General features: G+C 47.3%; 1 protein-coding gene across 5 annotated transcripts in view; it reads left to right on the plus strand.

Moving 5' to 3' along the window:
* nfixb (nuclear factor I/Xb) overlaps positions 1 to 23,991 on the plus strand; it is a 506,674-nt gene that overhangs the window by 40,530 nt on the left and 442,153 nt on the right. Inside the window, exon 1 of one of the 5 annotated variants that reach the window (XM_080216736.1) lies at positions 23,589 to 23,972. The exons of the other annotated variants lie outside the window; for them this stretch is intronic. Coding sequence (XP_080072862.1) covers positions 23,970 to 23,972 — 3 coding nt within the window. The 5' untranslated portion in view covers positions 23,589 to 23,969. Of the gene's footprint in view, positions 1 to 23,588; positions 23,973 to 23,991 lie in introns of those variants that run through there. 5 annotated transcript variants of the gene reach the window in all.

Consider the following 23,991-nt stretch of genomic DNA (forward strand, 5'->3'; position numbering starts at 1 on the left):
TTTTATAACAAACTCCAAAAGTTGCTTGCAATATTCTCCATTCTAAAACAAACACACAAGGCCACTGAACCTACCTGAATGAGGCAGCTTCTCCACCTGGACTGACATTTATAGAATCCAACAATGCAGAAGGAGAGGCCATTCAGCCCATTGAATATGCAATGACTGCCATCCCAATCAGACCCCATCCTCATAACCCCATGTATTTACCCTGCTAATCCCCTGACACTAATATCAATTTAGCATGACCAATGCAACTAACTCGCACATCTTTGGATTTAGTTGACCTCTGCCTCTAATGCTGTCACACATTACATCAAGAAGAATTTTTCTTCTCTCCCACGCTGGTGAGTCTCTGGAACTTTCTTCCTCAAAAGGCAGTGGGAGGGAGGTCTTTGAATATTTTTATGGTCGAGCGAGATAGATTCCTGATTAATGGGAGGGGGGGTGCGAAAGGCTATCAGGGGTCAGCAGGAATGTGGGGGTGAGGTTACAAACAGATCAGCCACGATCTTATCGAATGGCTTGAGGGCCGAGACGTCCACTCCTACTCCTAATTCCTGGGCCCTTATTTCCTCACTCAAAGTTTGTGGTTGCGTCCAATTGCGGAAACTGCAACGTTACAGATGCGATCAACATTCCCACTCCTGATTTCAATTTACACCCATCCCTATTCCTCGACATATTTGGGAGAATTTAGTTTAATTTACAATCATGTGGGCATTGACGCCAGCATTTTCCGAGTCTTCCACCCATCCCATCCAGACAAAGAGCCATTTTTACTTTTGCTGTTTGTCTTTCAGATTCCAGTATCCCGCAGTATTTTGCTTTTACGTTCCCCATTGTCTCCCCGAATCTTTTTAAAAATTCTTCCGGGGAATCTGGGCTTCATTGACAGACAAGGCCAGCAAACAGCATCCTCCCCCACCCCCCCAGCCTCCCCGTGACCTGCTTGGCAATTTCAGAGGGGCAGTTAAGAGTCAACCACCTCACAGTGGCTCTGGAGTTGCATGTAGGCCAGACCGGGTAAGGAAGGCAGATTTCCTCCCCCCAAAAGGGGCATTATGGGTTTTTTTAATGACATTTGTATAATCTCCAAGGCTGTATTGATTCAGCCTTGGAGATTTTCCGGATTTTACACATGTTTCCAAATCCCTCCCTCCTCGCTCCCTACTCCTCCCCCCCAACTCAGCAATCTCCTCCAATCTAGCACACCTCCCTAGTTCTGGCCTTTTTCTCACCCCTGGCCTTCTTTACCTCGCTGTGCTCTCCATAACTACTTCAACCAGGCCATTGAGGTCGTCCTATTGGAGTATGAGCTCCCTGACTGAGGATCCAATTGATGGGCCAATCAGGGAGTCTTTGCCTTGTATTTAACTAGGCGTGTCAGTTCCTCTGGCACTCCCAAAAGTAGCCTGCTGACTGGGACTGCTGTTGTACATGAAGAGATTTTGGTGACGGGAGTCCCAAGCCTTGTTACACTCTCACAACTCATGTCCTAAGACAGTGTGGTGGGAGGGGGGCAGCCTGCGGCCTGTGGAGAGGGGCACATGCGGCCAATCTCAGTGTGGCCCCCACGAGATATTGTTTCCTGCGGGCAGGGTTGCCACGTTCCACCGATTTCCACCTGTGTAGTTTTTTTCCCTACGGGTGTGACTGAAGTGATTCGCACGTAAAGCGAGGGCGAGTGGAGTGAAGTGCGTGCTGATTGCTCACAACATTGACTGTGAGAGCCGTGCACTCCCTCTCTGTGCCCAGAATGTCAATATTTCTTCTGATTTTAACCATCTGAAGTTGCTAACGGAACTCAACTTTCTGGTTCAACCTCTGCTCAAGACTCCAGGTGTAAACTCAGCTGGGCCGAGGAACGGTACAATGACTCGGGGAGGAAAAGTATGTGTAAATCAAATGTTTAAAGGACATGGCTAAATGGACATTGCTGGAGTGGAGGTAGGAGATATGAAATTAGAATGCTTGTCTAGATAATTAAAGGTCTTCTCTCCGGCGCCTGTTCGGGTACGCTGAGGGAGAATTTAGCGTGCCTTTCAGACTATGGGAGGAAACTGGAGCACCTGGAGGAGACCCATGTCGATGTGGGGAGAACGGTGTCACAGTGGTTAGCACTGCTGCCTCACCAGGGACCCCGGGTTCGTTTCCCGGCTCGGGTCGCTGTCTGTGCGGAGTCTGCATGTTCTCCCCGTGCCTGCGTGGGTTTCCTGTGGGTGCTCCGGTTTCCTGCCACAGTCCCAAGATGTGGGGATTAGGTAGATTGGCCCGTTGCTAAATTGTCAGGAGGACTAGCTCGGGTAAATGCGCGGGGTTATGGGGAGAGGGCCTGTGGTGAGTGCAGATTTGATGGGCTGAATGGCCTCCTTCTGCACTGTAGGGATTCTATGATAATGTGCAGACTCCACACTGGCAGTGACCCAAGGCTGGGAATTGAACCTGGGTCCCTGGCGCTGTGAGGCAGCAGTGCTAACCACTGCGCCACTGTGCCACTCTCTACCAGATTAGGACAGGTTGTATTTGAACAGATCTGCCAAGTAGATTAAATGAGGAATATAATGTTTAATATGTTTTCGTGGAAAATTTGGCAGTGCAGCATTGGTGTTTGAGAACATCCTGCAGGGTCAGGTTCACAAGACTGAACATTTTTATATTAAATGGACTCGGGTACAAGGGAAAATGTGAGGGAGTAAATGCATCTCATGGAGAACCTGATCACACTACTTTCTCTTCACACCTTGAATCTTTTAATTGAACATGGTAAAGTCAAGTTACTTGAGACAAAGCACCGAAGCCAAAAACCTCTGCAATTAGTACATTGAAGTGGAATGTTTATTAGTGCAGTTATCAGTTCATGCACAGCAAGATCCCACAGATGGCAGTTGGGTGAATTTGGTATATTTCGTAGCACCATAGAATCCTCACAGTGCAGATGGAGACCATTCGGCCCATTGAGCCTGCCCTGACCACAATCCCACCCAGACCCTATCCCCGTAACCCCACATATTTACCCCAACTTGACACCCCACATATTTACCCTAGCTAGTCCCCCTAACAATGAGGAATTATTTAGCCCGGCCAATCCACCTAACCTGCACCTCTTTCAGACTGTGGGAGGAAACTGGAGCACCCGGGGGAAACCCATGCAGGGAGAATGTGCAGACTCCGCACAGACAGTGACCCAAGCCAGGAATCGAACCTGGGTCCCTGGCGCTGTGAGGCGGCGGTTCTAACCGCTGTGCCACTGTGCTGCCCACGTTTTTGACTGAGGGAGGACTGGTGACCACCCTGAACACCATCATCCCCCCACCCCCTCCCCGAAACACTCCTCCCACTCACCCCTCCCCTCACCCCCCTCCCACATCTGCCCTTCTTTGAATAGTGCTCCCATAAATCTCCACGGGACTCTGAGGGTGGGACCTCAAGTCGGCACCTTAGCTGATGGATGGGTCGTGCCTAAACAGTGTGTTTGCTCACCCCCAGGATCGGATGTGAAGGTGCCAGCTGCTGACTGAGGCGAGAGTGGTGCCACAAAAGCCAAGATACTCACTCATAGCCTGAAGCCACAGGAAGGCAGTTGGCATGAGCTGTATGCTTTATGGCTCACTGCTGTCTCTCCAGGGAGATTTCAGTTTTGATTTGATTTTTTATCGCCACATGTATTAACATACAGTGAAAAGTATTGTTTCTTGCACGCTTTACAGAAAAAGTATACCGTTCATAGAGAAGGAAAGGAGAGAGTGCAGAATGTAGTGTTACAGTCATAGCTAGGGTGTAGAGAAAGATCAACATAATGTGAGGTAGGTCTATTCAAAAGTCTGACAGCAGCAGGGAAGAAGCTCTTCTTGAGTCGGTTGGTACGTGACCTCAGACTTTTGTATCTTTTTCCTGACGGAAGAGAGAATGTCCGGAGTGCGTCGGGTCCTTGATTACGCTGGCTGCTTTTCCCGAGGCAGTGGGAAGCGTAGACAGAGTCAATGGATGGGAAGCTGGTTTGCATGATAGACTGGGCTGCATTCACGCAGGGGTGTTCCCCGTGCTTTGGCAGGATTGTAGATGTCGAAATGTTTTAGATGTCAATTATCCTAATGGGTGCACTGCACCGTCTCTCAGACTGATTTGCAGCATAGAATATCCCACTCTGTGACACTGCCCGCAACACCGTGAGATTTCCTCCCCGAGCTTCCCTTTCCTCAATGGGGAGGTGATGGCCTAGTGCTATTATCCCAGGACTATCCAGAAACAACTGATGTTCTGGAAACCCGGGTACAAATCCCGCCACGGCAGATGGTGAAATTTTAATTCAATAAAAATGCATCCTGAATTAAGAATCTACTGATGACCATGAAACCATTGTCGGGAAAACCCATCTGGTTCACTAATGTCCCTTTAGGGAAGGAAATCTGCCGTCCTTACCCGGTCTGGCCTACATCTGATTCCAGAGCCACAGCAATGTGGTTGACTCTCAACTGCCCTCTGAAATGGCCTGAAAAGCACTCAGACAAAAGTTAATTAGGAATGGGCAGCAAACCCTTGCTGGGAATCATTGAATCCCTGCAGTGCAGAAGGAGGCCATTTGGCCCATCAAACCAGCTGCGACAACAATCCCACTCAGACCTTATCCCTGTAACCCCTCGTATTTACCCTGCTAATCCCTCAACACTAAGGGACAATTTAGCATGGCCAATCCCCCTAACCTGCACATCTTTGGACACTAAGGGACAATTTAGCATGGCCAATCCCCCTAACCTGCACATCTTTGGACACTAAGGGACAATTTAGCATGGCCAATCCACCTAACCTGCACATATATTAAAGTATTTCTAAAGTTTATAAAGTTCATTTATTAGTGTCACAAGTAGGCTTACATTAATACTGCAGTGAAGTTACTGTGAAAATCCCCTGGTCATCACATCTGGCGCCTGTTCGGTGGAACACTGAGAGAGAATTTAGCACGGCCAATGCATCTAACCAGCTTGTCTTTCGGACTGTGGGAGGAAACTCGAGCACCCGGAGGAAATTCAAGCACCCGGAGGAAACCCACACAGACACGGGGAGAATATGTAGACTCCGCACAGATTATTAGACTCCAAGGCCGGAATCAAACCCGGGTCCCTGGCACTGTGAGGCAGCAGTGCCAACCACTGTGCCACCATAAACCAGAGCACCCGGAGAAAACCCACGCAGGAGAATGTACAAACTCTGCACAGACAGTGACCCAAGCTGGGAATCGAACCTGCTGTGAGGCAGCAGTGCTAACCACTGTAAACCGGAGCACCCGGAGGAAACCCACGCAGACATGGGGAGAAGTTGCAGACTCCGCACAGGCAGTGACCCGAGGCTGGAATCGAACCTGGGTCCCTGGCACTGTGAGGCGGCCGTGCTAACCACTGTGCCACCGTAAATTGCAGCACCAGAAGGAAACCCACACAGACACGGGGAGAATGTGCAAACTCCACGCAGACAGTCACCCGAAGCTGGAATTGAACCCGGATCCTTGACGCTGTGAGACAGTGTTGCTAACCACTGTGCCGTCCCATGAAATAATGTTTTGAACAACATCGCAGGGGATAGGGTGCAGGCGACGGGTGAGTTGGTTCGAACAGAGCTTGGGAGGCCAGAGATGAAAGACTCGGAGGAACTGTGACTGGCAGTGGCGAGGTTGAGTCCAAAACGAACACCAAAGGCTGGTTTCTGGAACAAATTGCACTGGGAGGGTTGAGGTATAGTGGAAATCTCTGCTTCCATTCTTGCGATTCATAAACATAAATTAGGTCCACCACATGATTACACATGGTGAGATTAATCTGGAGGATGGTGTGGAGGTCAGCCCACTCTTGTTTTCTTTTAACTGTCAAGTTACCAGCTCCCGCACTGTGTTTCAGAGTGCCTTGTTCTGAACTCAAATCCGTACTGAACACAGGCAATTTATTGCTGGAGTTTGAGTAGAAAAATCAGAGGAACTCTATCCCCTCACTCTGAACCTACAAAGACCCATCCAGCCACACCTTGGTTGTCATGAAGTCGCTTTTCCATCGATTTTCCTAGCAGTTGATATAAAATTGGCACCCTGCATTCCCCGTTTCCCCGTGTTCCCTTAGTCAAGGCTCTGGGGTACAAGTCAATGAATGTCAGTGGGACCTCCAGCAACAGACCATTCTTTGTCAGGTCAATGTGAAGAGGGCTTAAGTCGACACAGTGACACAGTGGTTAGCACTGCTGTCTCACAGTGCCAGGGACCCGGGCTCAATTCCATTCTTGGGTGACCGTCTGTGTGGACTCTGCATGTTCTCCTCATGTCTGCCTGGGTTTTCTCCAGGTGCTCCGGTTTCCTCCCACAGTCCAAAAGCATGCTGGTTAGTTGGATTGTCCATGCTAAATTGCCCCCTACTGTCCAAAGATGTGGCTCTGGAGTCACATGTAGGCCAGACCGGGTAAGGACAGCAGATTTCCCTCCTTAAAGGACATTAGTGAACCTGATGGGTTTTTCCGACAATGGTTTCATGGTCATCAGTAGATTTTCAATTCCAGATTTTTAAAAAAAAATTCAAATTCCTCTATCTGCCATGGCAGGATTCGAACCTGGGGGAACATCCTCTCAGCATCCAACCCTGTGAAACCACCCCCCCTCGCCACCTCCAGAATCTGATGTGGTTCTATTAGATCACCGCTCAGTTTTCTAGACTCCAGTGAGCAACTGATCCAACTGATCAGTTGCGCCAGTGGGTTGAAGAATGGCAGATGGAGTTAAACTTAGATAAATGTGAGCTGATGCATTTTGGTAGATCGGATCGGGGGGAGGACTTACTCAGTTAATGGTAGGGCGTTGGGGAGAGTTATAGAGCAAAGAGATCTAGGGTTACAGGTTCATAGTCCCTTGAAAGTGGAGTCACATGTGGACAGAGTGGTGAAGAAGGCATTCAGCATGCTTGGTTTCATTAGTCAGAACATTGAATACAGGAGTTGGGACGTCTTGTTGAAGTTGTACAAGACATGGGTAAGGCCCCACTTGGAATACGGTGTACAGTTCTGGTCACCCTATTATAGAAAGGATATCATTAAACTAGAAAGAGTGCAGAAAAGATTTACTAGGATGTTACTGGTGCTTGGTGGTTTGAATTATAAGGAGAGGCTGGATAGACTGGGACTTTTTTCCCTGGAGTGTAGGAGGCTTTGGGGTGAACTTACAGAGGGGCATGGGTAAGGTAGAAAGGCAACATCTTTTCCCCAGAGTAGGGGAGTCTAAAACTAAAGGGTGTATGTTTAAGGTGAGAGGGGAGAGATACAAAAGGGTGCAGAGGGACAATTTTTTCATACAGAGGGTGGTGAGTGTCTGGAACAAGCTGCCAGAAGTAGTAGTAGAGGTGGGTACAATTTTGTCTTTTAAAAAACATTTAGATAGTTACATGGGTACAATGGGTATAGAGGGATATGGGCCAAATGCAGGCAATTGAGACTAGCTTAATGGTAAAAACTGGGCAAGTTGGGCCAAAGGGCCTGTTTCCATGCTGTAAACCTCCATGATTCTATGACTCTATGACTGTTGGCCCTACTAATTCAAGGAGAATTAGCCTTGCTAGCGATGGCTGCATTCATGCAGGAATGAAAGGAAAAGTAAGCAAGGGAAAACCGTTTCCAGGGACGAGAGGGCCAGTAACCTCGGGACACGGTTTTGAGAGAATTTACAAAAGAACCAGAAGGAAGATGGAAGATAAGGTTTGTTTTACATAGAATTATAACCAAGAGTGTGGTGCCAGGAAGCTGCGATGAGATCAGCTTCAGGAGTGATTCACAAGACAATAAGCAAAGGAAAAGTACACAGTGCTGTTGGGATAGAGCAAGGAGAGGAAGCGGCACAGTGATTATCACATGCCAGAGACCCAGGTTCAATTCCAGCCTTGGATAACTGTCTGTGTAAATTGCCCCTTAAGGTCATGGGGTTGGCAGGGTAAATGAGGCTTACAGGCATAGGGCCTGCGTGGGATTGTGCTTGGTGCAGACTTGATGGGCCAAATGGCCTCCTTCTGTATTGTAGGGATTCTATTCTATCCTGTGAGAAGTTTGCACGTTCTCCCCGTGTCTGCATCAATTTCCTCGGGGTGCTCCGGTTTCCTCCCACGCTCCAAAGATGTGTAGGTTAGGTGGATTGGTCATGCTAAATTGCCCCTTAGTGTCTAAAGATGTTCAGGTTACATGGATTGGCCATGCTAAATTGTCCCTTAGTGTCCAAAGATGTGTAGGTTAGGTGGATTGGCCATGCTAAATTGCCCCTTAGTGTCTAAGGATATATAGATTAGGTGGATTGGTCGTGCTAAATTGTCCCTTAGCATCCAAAGATGTATAGGTTAAATGGAATGGCCATGTTAAATTGTCCCTTAGTGTCCAAAGATCTGCAGGTTACAGGGATTGGCCATGCTAAATTCTCCCTCAGTGTACTGTAACAGGTGCCGGAGTGCGGCGACTGGGGGATTGCCACAGTAACTTCATTGCAGTGTTAATGTTTGTGACACTAATAAATAACCTTTAAACTATGAACTTTAATGTCCCGATGACTTCCACGGGTAAACTGACCGGTGGGTGTGACTTAAAAATGACTGAACGGATATCCACCATTCCCAGAGAGAGAGAAAGCCAGAGACAGAATGCTGCAAACTGAACAGGAATATCTCTTGCTGCTTCTGCGCACCCTCCTGAAATGAAAAAGGCACAGGAATGCGCAGGGAGAGCCGCCAATTCAGTTTAGACTGATTTCATTGAGACCAACACAATTCTGAATGTGTCCTGTGTCTTTATGATGGACACTGGGTGAAGAGACATTTGCTGTGCAAGTGGGTTGGGACATGGCTTAAGGGGCCTCTCTGCTTCCCCCAGTTATCACGAAACAATACCTCACTGGGGGCTATCAGTGGCTGAGCGCGTGACCCCATTAATTCTGAGTCAAAAAGTTGTGGCTTCAACCTAAAACACTCCGGAGATGTGAGTACAGAACTCTGGACTCACCATCCTATTGACGAAGGCACGGTAACTTTAATTGAATCTCAGAACTACCAGTCTTGCAACTAATTGTTCCTGGAAACTCACTGCGAACCATCAAACTACCTCTCAAATTTGAGGCCTGCATGTTAGAACTAATTCGTGTGAGGGTGTTGGACGATTATCCTATATCTTTTCCATGTGTTATTCACCTTACGTCAACTAACAAAGGCAAGCTCTGCCCTGCCATGGTTCTCTGCCACCCCCAGTGGTGGATGCCAGTTACCTGAGCCAACTGATCCACGGAATGGGATACTTAGACAAAGGAGCCGAGCAGCAGGATGTCATTCCATCGAGCTGTGGCCTGGAATGCCGGAATGCCATGACAATGCCAAGAGAATGAAAAAAAAAACCAACCTCACCTGGAAAAATATAGATTGGTCACCAGAACGGTGGCTTCATCCTGACCTGCACAAAATTGGTTTCAACGCACGTGTGTGAACTGAACTGAACTTTCCTTTCCCAAGGAGTAATCCGCAATGATTGCATCCTCACTGTTCGAGGGACAGTTTCGCTCCACAACCCGTCTTTCCACAGGAATTCCTGAGGTCGGGGTGACTGACAAAGTGGTAACTTTTCCCCCTTCCCAGTTCAGTTACAATGGTGAGCTTGATTAGCCATGATAAAATTGCCCCTTAGTGTGCTGAGATGCGCAGGTTAGAGGGATTAGTGGGTAAATACGTTGGGATTTGGGCATGGTCTGGGTGGGATTGTGGCCGGTGCAGACTCAGTGGGCCGAATGGCCTCTTTCTGCACTGTAGGGGTTCTGTGATAGAATCTTACAGCATGGGCAGAGGTTACTCGGCCCACCTCACCTGTGCTAGAAAAAGCGATTCTATTTATAGAATCCCTACACTGCAGAACAAGGCCATTTGGCCCATCGATTCTGCACCCTTTCCAACAGCACATCTTACTAAGGCACTCCCACCACCCCCGTTCCATCAAAGTACACCTTTACCCTGCTCATCCGCCTAATCTACAATTTAGCATGGCCAATCCACCTAACTTGCACATCTTTGGACACTAAGGGGTAATTTAGCATGGTCAATCCATCTAACCTACACATCTTTGGACACTAAGAGGCAATTTAGCATGGCCAATCCACCTAACTTGCACATCTTTGGACACTAAGGGACAATTTAGCATGGCCAACCCATCTAACCTGCACATCTTTGGAGATGAAGGGGCAAAAAAAGGGCAGCATGGACAAATTGGGCCAAAGGACCTGTTTCCATGCTGTACACCTTTATGACTCTATGATAAATTAGCATGGCCAATCCACCTAACCTGCACATCTTTGGAGTGAGGGAGGAAACCGGAGCACCCGGAGGAAACCCACGCAGACACAGGGAGAGCGTGCAAACTCCACACAGATATGGACCCAAGCTGCGAATTGAACCCTGGTCCCTGACACTGTGAGGCAGCAGCAGTGCTGTCCCGCTGTGCCACATTCTCAAATATAGAACGCCAAGGCCCTTCCTTCACTGTCTTGGAGTGCCCGAGGTGGAGGAAAGAAGGAAATAGACGTTTGAGTGGCCGATCAGTGGCTGTTCGGCCCGACCACTCCCTGCTGGCCCTTCTGCAGCGCTCAAGACCAATTTGTGGGTGGAACAGCTACCCTCCGCCTGTGTTCTGATGTCTGAATGAAGGACCCTCCCTTAGCTGCATTCTCTATTGTGGCGGTTTCAGCAGCGAGGTTACATAATGGACTGGTCGAGGAAGCAGTGGGTTAGATACACAGATTAAATATAATAGAGATACTGGGACTCGAACCTGTAATTATTTTAATTTTTAATTAAACAATAATGGACAGAGGAAAGCGGAGTGAGCAGTAATTGAGGACAGCAAACTCTACAGATGATACCACAGGTTGAGCCTTTCAATCAAAGCGCTGTGTTTAATTACAGGCCTCGGAACGGCTACTAATTCATTGTTTCATTTTGCTCAGTTTGTGCAGTGAAGTAAGAAAGTGCCAGCCTTTCAAACCAAACAGGTTAAAGGAAAGTGGCCCTCGTTCACTTCTGGGTCAAAGGTGCCTTGCCAGAGGGCTACTGGAGACATTACTGCGGGGCAGTGTACGCAGCTGTGGAGGGGGGCGGGGGCATCTGTGTTGGGGTGGAGGTATTCCTGTGGGTTTGGAGATGTCTCTGTCAAGATGGGCCTATCTTTGTGGGGGTGGGGCTACTCAGTGCGGTGGGGGTATTCTGTGGGGGTGGGGGTACTCTGTGGGGGTGGGGGTATTCTGTGGGAGTGGAGGTACTCTGTGGGGGTGGGGGTATTCTGTGGGAGTGGAGGTACTCTGTGGGGGTGGGGGTACTCTGTGGGGGTACTCTGTGGGGGTGGGGGTACTCTGGGGGTGGGGATACTCTGTGGGGGTGGGGTTACTCTGTGGGGGTGGGGATACTCTGTGGGGGTGGGGTTACTCTGCAGGGTTGGGGGTACTCTGTGGGGGTAGGGTTACTCTGCAGGGGTAGAGATATCTGTGTGGGAGTGGGGGTACTCTGTGGGGGTAGAGATATCTGTGTGGGGGTGGGGGTACTCTGTGGGGGTAGAGATATCTGTGTGGGGGTGGGGGTACTCTGTGGGATGGGGGTACTCTGTGGGGTTGGAGCTATCTCTGTGCGGGTGGGGGTACTCTGTGGGGTGGGGGTACTCTGTGAGGGTAGAGATATCCCTGTGGGGGTGGGGTTACTCTGCGAGGGTGGGGGTACTCTGTGAGGGTAGGGATATCTCTGTGGGGGTGGGGGGTACTCTGTGGGGTGGGAGCTATCTCTGTGGGGTTGGGGGTGGGGAGATCTCTGTGTGGCTGTGGGAATTGGGGATATCTCGGTGGGGTTGGAGTTTTCTCTGTTGAGGGGTTATCCACTAAGGCACTGCTTTCTCAACCTTGCCTCCCCCCCCCCACGCCCCCCACCCCCCCCCATCTGAGGTGTAGTGACCCTCAGGTTAAATCACCATCAGGTTTAAGCACCTCTTCCTCTCCCTTCCCCACCCCCCCCTGTCCCCAAGCCTATGGTTATGTGGGATAATGGTAACTTGACCTTAACTGAGCAACTGGCCACAAGTGGAGGAGCTGAGAGACGTTTTTATTTAAAGTTTTATTTATTTATTAGTCCCAAGTCGGCTCACATTAACACTGCAATGAAGTTACTGTGAAAATCCCCTAAAATCCCCACATGCTGGTGCCTGTTCGGGTACATTGAGGGACAATTTAGCACGGCCAATGCACCCGAACCAGCACGTCTTTCAGAGTGTAGGAGGAAACTGGAGCACCTGGAGGAAGCCCACACAGACACGGGGAGAATGTGCAGACTCCGCATAGACAGTGACCCAAGCTGGGAATCGAACCCGGATCCCTGGCACTGTGAGGCAGCAGTGTTAACCACTGGGCCACTGTGCCTTACTGGAAATGAATAAGGCATGAAGGACTTCAATTTTGTCGGGACACTGGGATTGTCTCCCCTGGAGGAGTGAAGGTCAATGGAAGTTTTAATCTTTAAGCAGTGAGTTCCGCGGTGACCCCGGAATGTGCTGCCTGAACGGATGCTGGATTCACTAGTAAGTTTTCCAATTGGATAACTATTTGAAGGCGGGGCAGAGAGAGGAATTGCAGGACTATGAGAAAAGATCATGAGGAATGGTTGCGGACTCTGGGTCCAGACTCGTTGGAGTTTAGAAGGATGAGGGAGGATCTTATTGAAACTTACAGGATACTGCGAGGCCTGGGTAGAGTGGACATGGAGAGGGTGTTTCCACTAGTAGGAAAAACTAGAACCAGAGGGCACAACCTCAGGCTAAAGGGACGATCCTTTAAAACAGAGATGAGGAGGAATTTCTTCAGAGTGGTGAATCTGTGGAACTCTTTGCCACAGAGGAGGCCGGGTCATTGAGTGTCTTTAAGACAGAGATAGAGAGGTTCTTGATTATAAGGGGATCAGGGGTTCTGGGGAAAAGGGAGGAGAACGGGGATGAGAAAAGTATCAGCTATGATTGAATGGTGGAGCAGACTTGATGGGCCGAGTGGCCTAATTCTGCTCCTATGTCTTATGGTCTTATGAGGGAAGTTGGAGGGTGCTATCAAAAAGCTAGCAGAGACATGATGGGCTGAATGACCTCCTTCTATGCTGCATCATTCTACACCTCAAAATGCGGAATTTGAGTAAAAACGATCTTTGGGGGCACGTCACTCGCAATGCAATGGACAAGGGGCAGAATCACAAAGAGAGGTTGAAGTTGGACTGATGTCTTTTCCCAGTGATACGGTTCACTTCGGAATGGCCGAGCGCAGGAACGCGATAGTGGCAGAGCAAGATTCAAAATGCAGCTGTCGGAGGAGGGTAACTCGTTCAGCAGTGGAGAGCTTTAACCTCATGGGCAACCCCTGAGAGTGGCACTCAAAAGTGGCAAAAAGGGGCAGCCAACTTCCCCCAGCTCCAGCAGTTAGTACCGGTTATCAGAGAAAACACTCTGTCTCTTGTGAACCCACTCCGGGTTTTCATTTGCTTTACTGAGAGAGGTCACCTGTAACAAAACATTCTACAGACATGTCTTGTTCCCATATCTGTATGTGTGTCTGTATGAGTGCTTGTGCATTCCCTTGTGTGCCTGTATGTTTGTACACCTGTATGTGTATATATACACACACACCTGTGTGGGTATATATATGTGTGTGCATCAATCTGGTCTGTGTGGCAGTGTGTGTGTCTGTGTATACCTCTGAATGTGTCGCAGTATGTGTCTGTGTGTCTCTATGCATGTCTCTCTATGTGTCTCTGGGTGTGCCTGTGCGTCGCAATGTGTCTGTCAGTTTGGTGACTGTGTCTCAGTGTCTGCGTCTTTGTCTCTGGGTGCATCTGTGTGCCTTAGTCTCTGTGTGTCTCAGTGTCTGCGTGTTTGTGTCTCTAGGTGTGTCTGTGTGTCGCAGTGTGTGTATCTGTGCCTTGGTGTTTTGTGTGCTGTTTGTGTATCTATCTGCATCTGTGTGTCTGTGTCTCGGTGTATCTGTCTGTGTCTCTGGGTGTGTTTGTCAGTGGCGTGTGTGTATGTTTGTGTGTCTATCTCAGTATATGTGTATGTGTCTCTGGATGTGTGTCTGTGTGTGTTTCTATGTCTCAGTGTCTGTGTCTCAGTGCATGTGTCTCTGTGTTGTGTGTGTGTCAGTGTGTGTCTCAGGGTGTGTGTGTGTCTCAGTGTATGTGTCTCAGTGTGTGTGTCTCAGTCTGTGCCTATATCTCGGCGTACGTGTTTCAGTGTGTGTGTGTGTCTCTTTGTATGTGTCTCAGTCTGTGTCTGTGTCTCAGGATATGTGTCTCAGTGTGTGTGTCTGTGTCTGTGTCTCAGTGCTTGTGTTTCAGTGTGTGTGTCTGTGTCTCAGTGTATGTGTCTCAGTGTGTATGTCTGTGTCTCAGTGTGTGTGTGCGATGTGGGTGGATTAGGAATTGATAATGACACAAGCTAAAACGGGAATGGTCTTTAATTTTTGCAGTTCATTTGCAGTTCCCCCAGTCTCACAGGCTCAGGTATTTCAGAGATCCGGTGAGTGAAATGATATCAGCTCCCGTTTATGGTGCATGGCATCCCCCTTTGTCTGTAACTTCATTAATCCACCCGTTACTGAGTTCCAGCACACAAACTGTCGGAGCATTACATTCAAAGGTTCTACTTTGACACGTTGACCTGAATTGGTACAAGTTCACCACACAGCTTGTGAATGTATTTTATGTCTAGAGATCCGAAGAAGCATTAACTATTGCGGAATAAAGTCTCCCGCACACGCACACACATACATTTTCACATTGTATTGATTTGGAAAGGAAAATCTCAGCTGGCTTTTATTTATCTGATTATTTTGAATTATTTTTGCAAGAGCTGGATTCTCCCTATCAGAATAGGAGCAAAACTTTTTCCTAAAAGTCAGTGCACCCAGCATTTTGGTGGCCGCTATTCAGAATTTTACCTTAGTAGGTGGCGATTTATCCTGAGAAATGTACACAATACGCACTGACACACATCCATAGACACACACACACACACACACGCGCACACACAAAGAGAGACATACATACAACATAGAAAGACACAGACCCATAGACATACAAATACATACCAAGGCTGGAATCCATCGCAACAGACTGGACAATGCAGCGAGCTGTTCAAATGTTCTTTAACTTCAGTGTAAAATCCCACCGGCCCAAAGTTTCGACCCTAAACAGATTAGTCCACACACACACACACACACACACAGATATACACACACACACAAATAGACACATAAACGTACACACAAATTCACATGCATAAATACATGCATACACACAAATGCACACACATATACACACAAATATACACACAAATGTACACACAAATTCATAAATACACGCATACACACGCACAAATACACACACACATAAATACACATGCACACATAGATCCCTATAGAGAGATAGCCACATTAACACACACACACAAACAGACCTGTAGAGATGTAGACACACGCACACAGACCAATAGACACATAGGGACTCATTGGGATACATACACAGACACAGGCCCTTGAAGGCATAGACACACCACACACAGAGGTAGAGGTAGACACTGATCCATAGACACATGCACACACAGGCACAGACCCATAGAGAGAGAGAGGCACCTGCACAGACCCATTGAGACATACACACACACAAACAAAACATATTGACACAGACCCATAGAGACACAGACACACACACATTGCTAGAGGCACATTGAGACTTAGGTACAAACCCACGTAGGACGTGAACAAACACTGACACACATGCACACATACATAGATTTACTTAGACATGTACTCAAAGGCACAGACACACTCTGATTGATGCACACGGACTGGCACACACTCAAAAAGACACAGACACACATAACAGACAGAATCAGAGACACAGACATGTATGTACACACACACACATATTGAGCTGCAAATACACAGATTAACAAACGGATGCAAATACAAATACGCAGCCAAAGGCGCACACACATACACACACACAAACATACAGGTGCGCGCACACACACACATTGTCGGCACTTTTATTTCAGAATGAGAGGCAGGAATTGTTGCTTAACTGACCTCCCTGAAGCTGGGGTTGGGCTGTGTGTTTGGCTGGGAAGGGAATACAGTAAAGAGCAAGCGGACAGTATCGGTGTGCTGAACAACACAGCGTGTGGGGAACTATCCAGTAAATAAAAATTACAGGGGGCTGGGCGGTTAAAAAGAGCCATGTTCTATTTTATTATAACTGGGAGAGAGATTGTGTGTCTGTGCACAAACAGCGAGCTTTTTTTTCTTTTAAAAATGTAGCATTTGGTTATCTGGAATTTACTCATTCCTAAAGTGGAAAGTAGGGGCACCAAAAGAAAAGGGGTAAGAGGGGGTAAGAGATACATTGCGTCTTCCCCCAAAATGATACAATTAAAGCATTGTGTGCAAGATAGAATTGTCCTACCGTCATGCTAACGGGCTTGTTAACGAAGGAAGGTGCTTTAGTTTGCTCGCTTTGTATCATTATTGGGTCACTTTCTTGCTCGTTGCAGTTTGGATTACACAATGCTTTTCAGGGCAAATTTAAACCACACCTGGATCCACCACTCAAATTCTAGCCTCGAATCCCCTATTCTAACCAATGTGGCAATCAGCACTGTCTCAGCCGCGTGTGTGTGAGAGAGTGTGCGCCAGTGACGGATTTCCTGGCTATAACTTGGCTGCTACTGGTGAGCTTAACCCTCTGAGTCCCAGCTGGCCGCCCAGCCCCTGGGATCTTGCTGTGTCTGGGCAATGTTGGTCCTTGCCGTTTGGCGAAGCGATAGATTTGATGTGATTTATTATTGTCACATGTATTGGGATACAATGAGAAGTCTTGTTCCTTGCGCGCTGTACAGACAAAAGCATACCGTTCAGAGAGAGGGAAAAGAGAGGGGTGCAGAATGAAGTGTTACAGTCATAGCTAGAGAAAGGTCAACTTAGTGCGAGGTAGGTCCATTCAAAAGTCTGACAGCAGCAGGGAAGAAGCTGTTTATGATTCGGTCGGTACGTGACCTCAGACTTTTGTATCTTTTTCCCGATGGAAGACGGTGGAAGAGAGAATGTCCAGGGTGGATTAGCCAGGGAATTTCACAATAAAGCACCTACGTATACGCAACGAAATTATTTTCCATTTTTTTCTAAAACAAAAGTTATTCATTGGATTTATTTGTTTTCTGAAAAAAAACGTTTGGCAACTTTGGAAATATTGGCAACGATGAATAAATAGACAGGTCTCCAAAAACCTCTACTTAGTTAATCCCTGGAAAGGTGCGTGCCTCTTCTGCTCGGATAGGTACGAGTTCCAAAATAATTCTCCAGAAACTGAACCAGGAGGTGGAAGTGAGGAGTGCAGAGAGCAAGTTTGGAGAGAGGACCAAATAAAAAAGTGGTAGCATGGGATGGAGAACTGAGGACAGAGAATAACACAAAATTTTACCCCCCCCCCAATAAATTAAACCCCAACCCCATCTTAGAAATGTGTTGGTATTTTTAAAATCATTGGGATTGCAGATTAGCAACCCACTCCGCATTTAATAGGTTTCTCCAAATGATTTAGGAAGAGAGAAGATTCCCACCTCTCTCCCCAACCGCCCCCCATTCCCCCCCCCAAAAAAAAACAGGAACCGAACTCACCTCCCATGGTTAGATGAATTAGGCCATGCTAAATTAACCCTAGTGTCGGGGGGGGGGGGGGATTAGCTAGGGGTAAATGTGTGGGGTTACGGGGATAGGGCCGGGGTGGGATTATGCAGAATCGATGGGCCGAACTTCTGCACTGTCGGGATTCTGTGAATAAAGCCAGTCCACACACACACAAACTCAACAAGAGCCTGTGCTAACACCCAGCTCTCCACCCCCCCCCCCCACCTCAAGGATTAGCATAAAGGGGGAAAGCACTCACTCGACTTTGAATAGGGAAACGGCTTGAATATTTGGGGTGAGTTGGGGGGAAGGATGGGTGGATAGAGGAATGAGGGTGGGGAAGGCGAGGAAAGGCGTGGGGGGGGGGGTGGTGGGTAACTCTTGTAAAGGCTGTGAGTTTCACTGTGCAGGTATTACCTGCAAATATCAGCTGTAATATCACCACGTCAGCTGACTCCCCACCGTATGTTGAGTGAAGGGTGAGTTGGGTGGAGGAGAAAGGGGAAAATGTCTGGATTTGGTTTGCTGGACACTGCTTGTTGTGTCTGTAGTCGCGCGATTCAAGTTCACTCCGCATTCTGCCTGAGCTGTGTGTCCGCAGAGTCACCGAATGTTCCCCTCTCCCTCTCCCCCCTCCCCACGAATACACAGTTATGAAACAAAAAAAAGAATCAATTTTACTACTCTCCTCCCCGAACCTCAGACAACGTTGTTGACTAAGCAATCGGCTGGTGTAAATATAGCCCAAAAACAAAATTACTGCAACTCTTCCCTGGACGATTGCTGAATACATTGTTTTATTGTTGGGCAAACAATTGGCTGTTGTAAAACATAACAGGACCGCGGAGGTTTTCACGTTTTTAAAAAAAAATCTAACACACACAAGAAAGTTGTCAGTGGAAGTTTACATAATATCAGAACAGCCGCGGGTATCTATGAAACGCCAGCCCCAGTTTGTTTCCAAGCCTCTCCCATGTCTCGCATCGTTCTCCCCTCCTCCCCACTCCAGGTCAGTGATCGCGGAGAGGGGGTAACCCACCCCAAATATCAGCCAGGACAATGTCCCCACTCTCCACCCCCAGTTACACCTACCGCCCTCCCGGAGTTGAGAGGTCGCAGTGAGAGAGAGATTGACAGTGTAGAAGGGTCACAGCTCAGAGGACTTTACCGTGTAGTGGGGGGGAAAAAAATCACCTAAAGCCAAAAGGTAAACACACACAGAAAAAAAATATTAAATTCTACAGCGGCTGATAAGTCTCTTAAATATTACAATGCGTGCGATAAATAAGGAAAAAATCCCACTCTATAATGTGAAATTTCCAAACTGCACAATCGGTAATATCATCCTGAACTCTTTAGCAGGGACAGGAGGATTTGGCTGGATTTTTACTTTGGGGTTTGGTTGGGTGAGCCCTGTTCCTATCTAAGAAATGTTTGCCAAGTATTAAATATTGACCCCCCGGTTTGGACAGGGCTAGTCTTGCGGAGGAAGGGTGTTGGGGGCTTAAAGAGAAAGGTAGCTTTGGAGAAAGGGGTGACGGAGCAGTGGACCTGGGATTGAGGGGGGGGGGAAAGAGAAATTCTTACCTAGTGAATGAGAGGAACGAGAGGGTTGGGGGGGGGAACAGAAGACTCAAATTTTCTGAGGGGGAAGGAGAGAAATGCAAGAATATAGAATAAAAAGGGGGGAAACCAGAGAGAGTGGGGTGGCCAATTCTTCTGTAGACACAGAAGCCAAGAGTGCCTGCAAACCCCCCCCCCCCTTCCTTCCCCTCTCCTTGGCAGGCTGGAGACATTAGCCCTCCCCCACAACAGATACCCCAATTGCAAAGTTAAGATAAAACTGCCCCCCACCCCCTCTCTCTCCTGCCGCAATTTGAGGTGTCAACTCTGCCCCAGGCAGGCAACTTTTCCACTGCATATATACACACACACACACACACCCAAAAAAGTGACTCAGTTAAAATAAAATAATGGAAGCAGATTTTAACAAACCATTAAGCACCAAAGTTAAAAGGCAAACCTTGCTTCAAGGGAGAGAGGAAAATCTAACGCTTCAAAATATTCAACCCATTGCCTCTCAAGTTGCCCCAGGAGGTGGTTGTTCTATTTGTTGGGGACTGAGAACGCAGGCGAAGTGTGCTCCCAGTGTGTGTGTGTTAGCTGTGTACCTGAGTTTCGCTTCTGAACTTCCGGACTTTTGGTTTTTTTATATATATAGTTGTTTGAACTGTATGTGTGCGTGTGAGTGAGAGAGAGAGTCAGTCCTCCCCCCCCCCCCCCCCCCCGTTCGGACTCACATCCCCGCTTCAGCCAAGCCCCTCACGAAATCCACATTTTGGCTTACGGTAACTGCTTTGTAAAAGGGTAATATTTACTTGGGTGCAAGCTCAAAGCACAGCTGCTGAGTGCATACAAAAGAGTTCTTTCTTAAACTCAAAATAATTCTGGACAGGGAGAGAGAGAGAAAAAAAAAGGACCAGCCTCGTCGGCCTAAAAAAAGGATTGAGAATTAATATGAACTTGAACATTTTTTTGGGGGGGTGGGGGGAAGAAAAATATTTAAGCGAGGGGGCAGTTTTGCCGAGGGGTTAATGAGGGAGTCTGCCTCGCTGTATCAAATTCTATGAGATTTGTCCTGGGAAAGACAGACAGGGCTGCGTTCAAAACTGTAGGCGTTTTAGTACAGTTCAAATACTGCAACGCTGATCCTACGAGGGAGGAAAGTGTGTTCACTTCACATAAAGTGCCACTCTTTAGTGACCTAACTTAGCTTGTAGGTCATCCCATATAAAATAGCAGGGCGAGGGCCGGAAGATGTGCCCGGTTGAGTTACTCCAATAAGCCTCGACTTTTCCCTATTCTCTCTCTCCCCCCCACTATTAATAAAATATGGACACAGCTTTTCTTCTCCCAAAAAATACAATTGGATTAAAGGCAGCAAATTAAATAGCTGGGCACGTCCCTTCGAATTTTTACAGTTGCTTGAATTAAGCCTCTTCGAAAATATTTTATTTCTGGTATTATTTTTGCCACTGGCTGGTGACAGCTTAGTTTCAGACAAAGCAGATTGCTACACGATATATGTATGGATTTGATACAAACATTGGCAAGTGTGATGAATAATATTTTCACTTCAAGAATATATTGATACAAATGTCTTGTATTATATATAAAACCATACTCGGATATTTATACACAGGTAATACATATCTATACATAATAATATTCCTGGATATCGTATTTGCTTAAAAAAAGTATGTATCTAGCAAGAGGTATATTGTTTCATATGTAAGATATTTATATATGATATCTGGAAGCAATTTTTAAATTCTAGGGCTGAAATTTCTGTGCAATAAATTTATTTGGAAAATTGATAATATTTTTTGAGGGTGACAGTGAGATTTTAATAAGAGATACTTTTTTTTAACAAAAACAAATTAATCTCTGTCGCTGTTACTTACTTTCTTTTGTTCTCGGAGCAGACAGGGTAGATCTGTAATGTCTTTTATTCATTTGGAAGTTGATTTCGGGCTGAAAAAAAATTCTAACGAAATGGACCCGCCAAAATAAAATGGACCAGTGCAAATTTGATGGGTGGCAAAAAAAAAATTGAAATTTAAAACGCATAGCCACCTGGAAGGAATGTATTGGCAAGGGTTGAGGGTCAAGGGGGTCGGTAACTAAATTGGTTTTAATAATTGGAGCCTGGGCAAACTCGGCCTCGCGTCCCGTAGTGTCCTGAGATGTCTGCGAAAGGAAAAGGGTTATGCCAGGCAAACCAAGGGAAATGTGAAAGCGGGGCAGTGGGAGTGGGGTGAGGAATTGGCATTGGCCCGTTTGAGCTGTTCCTTGGGGTTGTTTTTTTTAAATTTAGGAAAAGTAGTGGGAGCCGCTCTGTCAGGTGGCGGGTGGGTTTTTTGAGAAATGAGCGAGGAATGCTTTGCCAGGGCGAGTGTGTCGGTGTGCAGGAGCGCGCGCTTGTCCTTTTACGTTCTCGTTCTGCGGAGAACACTAAACAATTATTTTACACGCGAACGAGGACTTGTGCCAATATAAATACAGACAAGACTACTCTGTGATTAAGTCCGATAAATTTAGCACGTTGCCTGCTGCCGCTCCCCCCCCCCCCCACGCCATCTCTATGCTTGCGAGCAAGTTTAACTGCAAACCGACGCGAACAGTTAACGCGCGCGTGGGGTTAACCGAGCTGCAGCTCGTTCGTCAAATTCAAAACGGTGCAACAAAAACAATTTCAGCCTTTTACACCTGTCCTGCGCTTGGAAAGAGCGGGGTAGGGGGGAGCACCCTCCGAGCTGCCACTAATTTTCTTTTTGTATGCTGTGTTATTCATCCGACAAGGCGATTTTCAAAGCCAACACAGATCTGTGTGAGGTCTCTAGCCTAGCTAAAAAAAAAATAAAACGCATACATACACACACACACACGCGCGTGCATACAGACACAAACGCGCATCTAAAATGTGCCTCCACTTGGAAAATATTATTTCCCTGATTTTCATTGCTTCCCACTCCTTTTCCTACACAAAAATTCCCTCGGGGTGAGGGGCAAAAATTGGAGTTCCACAATAAAAGCTTCCAGCCACGTTGGTTTGGAACCACAGCATTTTTTTTGTTCTCAAAATTGAGGTGCGATTTTGCGCGCGGCCCTCATTTTCCTTGAACTCCAACTGCCCTCGGAGGAAACGGCAACTAAGCGAAACTTTCACAGGTTAACTCAGGAGGGAGAGAACGAAAGAGAGAGAGAGAGACAGACAGATAGATAAAAAACAAAACTGCTCGTTCTGACGATAGAGCGGGCATCGAGAAAGGGAAAAGATAAATTCACAATTTGCAGGTCGCTTGTCAAAACTGGGCGCTCACGTTAACTAACCACATTAATTTAATAGGTTAGCTGGTTTTTTTTTTCCTTAAGTGCTGCCGTGCCAGTGAGTGAAAATGTGACTGGTGTTGACTTACTTCCAGACAGGGCAGTGAGGTTGGCATCAAGCCCTGTAGACTATGGAGCAAGGCTTTGAAAAGAAGCAGGAACAAAAGTTTAGTGAGAGTTAGGATTTCTCTGTCACGGCGAGAGAGAGAGAGAGTGAGATGGAGAGGGAGCGGGCGATATTTTCCTCGATTGCCATCAAATCTCTCGCTCCAGTCCTGACGGGTCTCTCTCCCCAGCCACCACCCCCTACCTACTTTGCCAAGTCAATTATTTTTTTTGAGAAGAACAGGAGGGATGAAAGGACAGGGAAGTATTTCAATGCCGGGTGCGAGCAACACTTAGCAGCAAGTGGCAGCTAGTGCATGAATATTGCAAAGTCAGAATCTGTGTGAGACGGGCTGACGGTGACTGTGTGATGTTTCTTTTCTGGTAATTTGTTTCCCGCCCCCCCCCCCACCTCCTTTCTAACCACCCCCCCTCCCCAAAACGCACTGCCATGCCAATCTAGAAACAAGTCCGCTCAGAGGAAGGGGGATTTTCTTTAAAGAAAAAGAGACAAAATTAAATTGTTTGTTAATCTGGTATTTCATTTTAAAAGGAGCAGCTGGTGGAGGTCTAGTGGGACTGTGTGTGTTTTTAATGGTGTACGATGCCCCCAACCTGCCATGCTACTGAGAGAGAGAGAGAAAAAAAATGAAAAATTCATAACTGCTGGACTTTGCTTATTCATAGCATATGAAGCAGCGATTTGGCAAATTGCAATCTATCTCCGACTGCACAGTTCCACTTTAGGCGTTGCGATTGGCTGCCTGGTAGGCGTGACTTAGCCAAATAGGTGGACCTTATGCTGGCAAAAGCTCAAGCAAATGGTTGGAGATTGTGTGGGGAAAGAGAGAGCGAGCGAGCGAGAGAGAAAGGGAGGGAGAGAGAGAGAGAGAGAGAGAGAGAAAGAAAAGCTGTAGTCTTCTCTGCCAGCGGGTCTGTCGTACCCGCTCCAATACGGCCATCCGTCCCTCCATTGCTACCATTGCCTCTTCCAAATAGGCCAGAGAACCCTGCTATCAGACGAACTTTCTTTTTTTTTATATTTTGGCCAAGGCTGTTTGTGCATGATTAAGTCCTTTTTTTAAAAAAAAAATTATATAAAGCCGTTTGCTGGAAGTGTCACATTTTGTGCGCGCGTGTGAGTGTGTGTGAGAGAGAGAGGCAGAGACGCTTCACCCCGTGTTGGGTACAGTCACTGAACACAGATCAGTTCCCAACGTAATGAGAGTTCGAAATGGTAACTATTTTAAAAATGC

Source organism: Carcharhinus amblyrhynchos, chromosome 33, assembly GCF_965287045.1.
Source record: "Carcharhinus amblyrhynchos chromosome 33, sCarAmb.v2.hapA, whole genome shotgun sequence".
Lineage (NCBI taxonomy): Eukaryota > Metazoa > Chordata > Chondrichthyes > Carcharhiniformes > Carcharhinidae > Carcharhinus > Carcharhinus amblyrhynchos.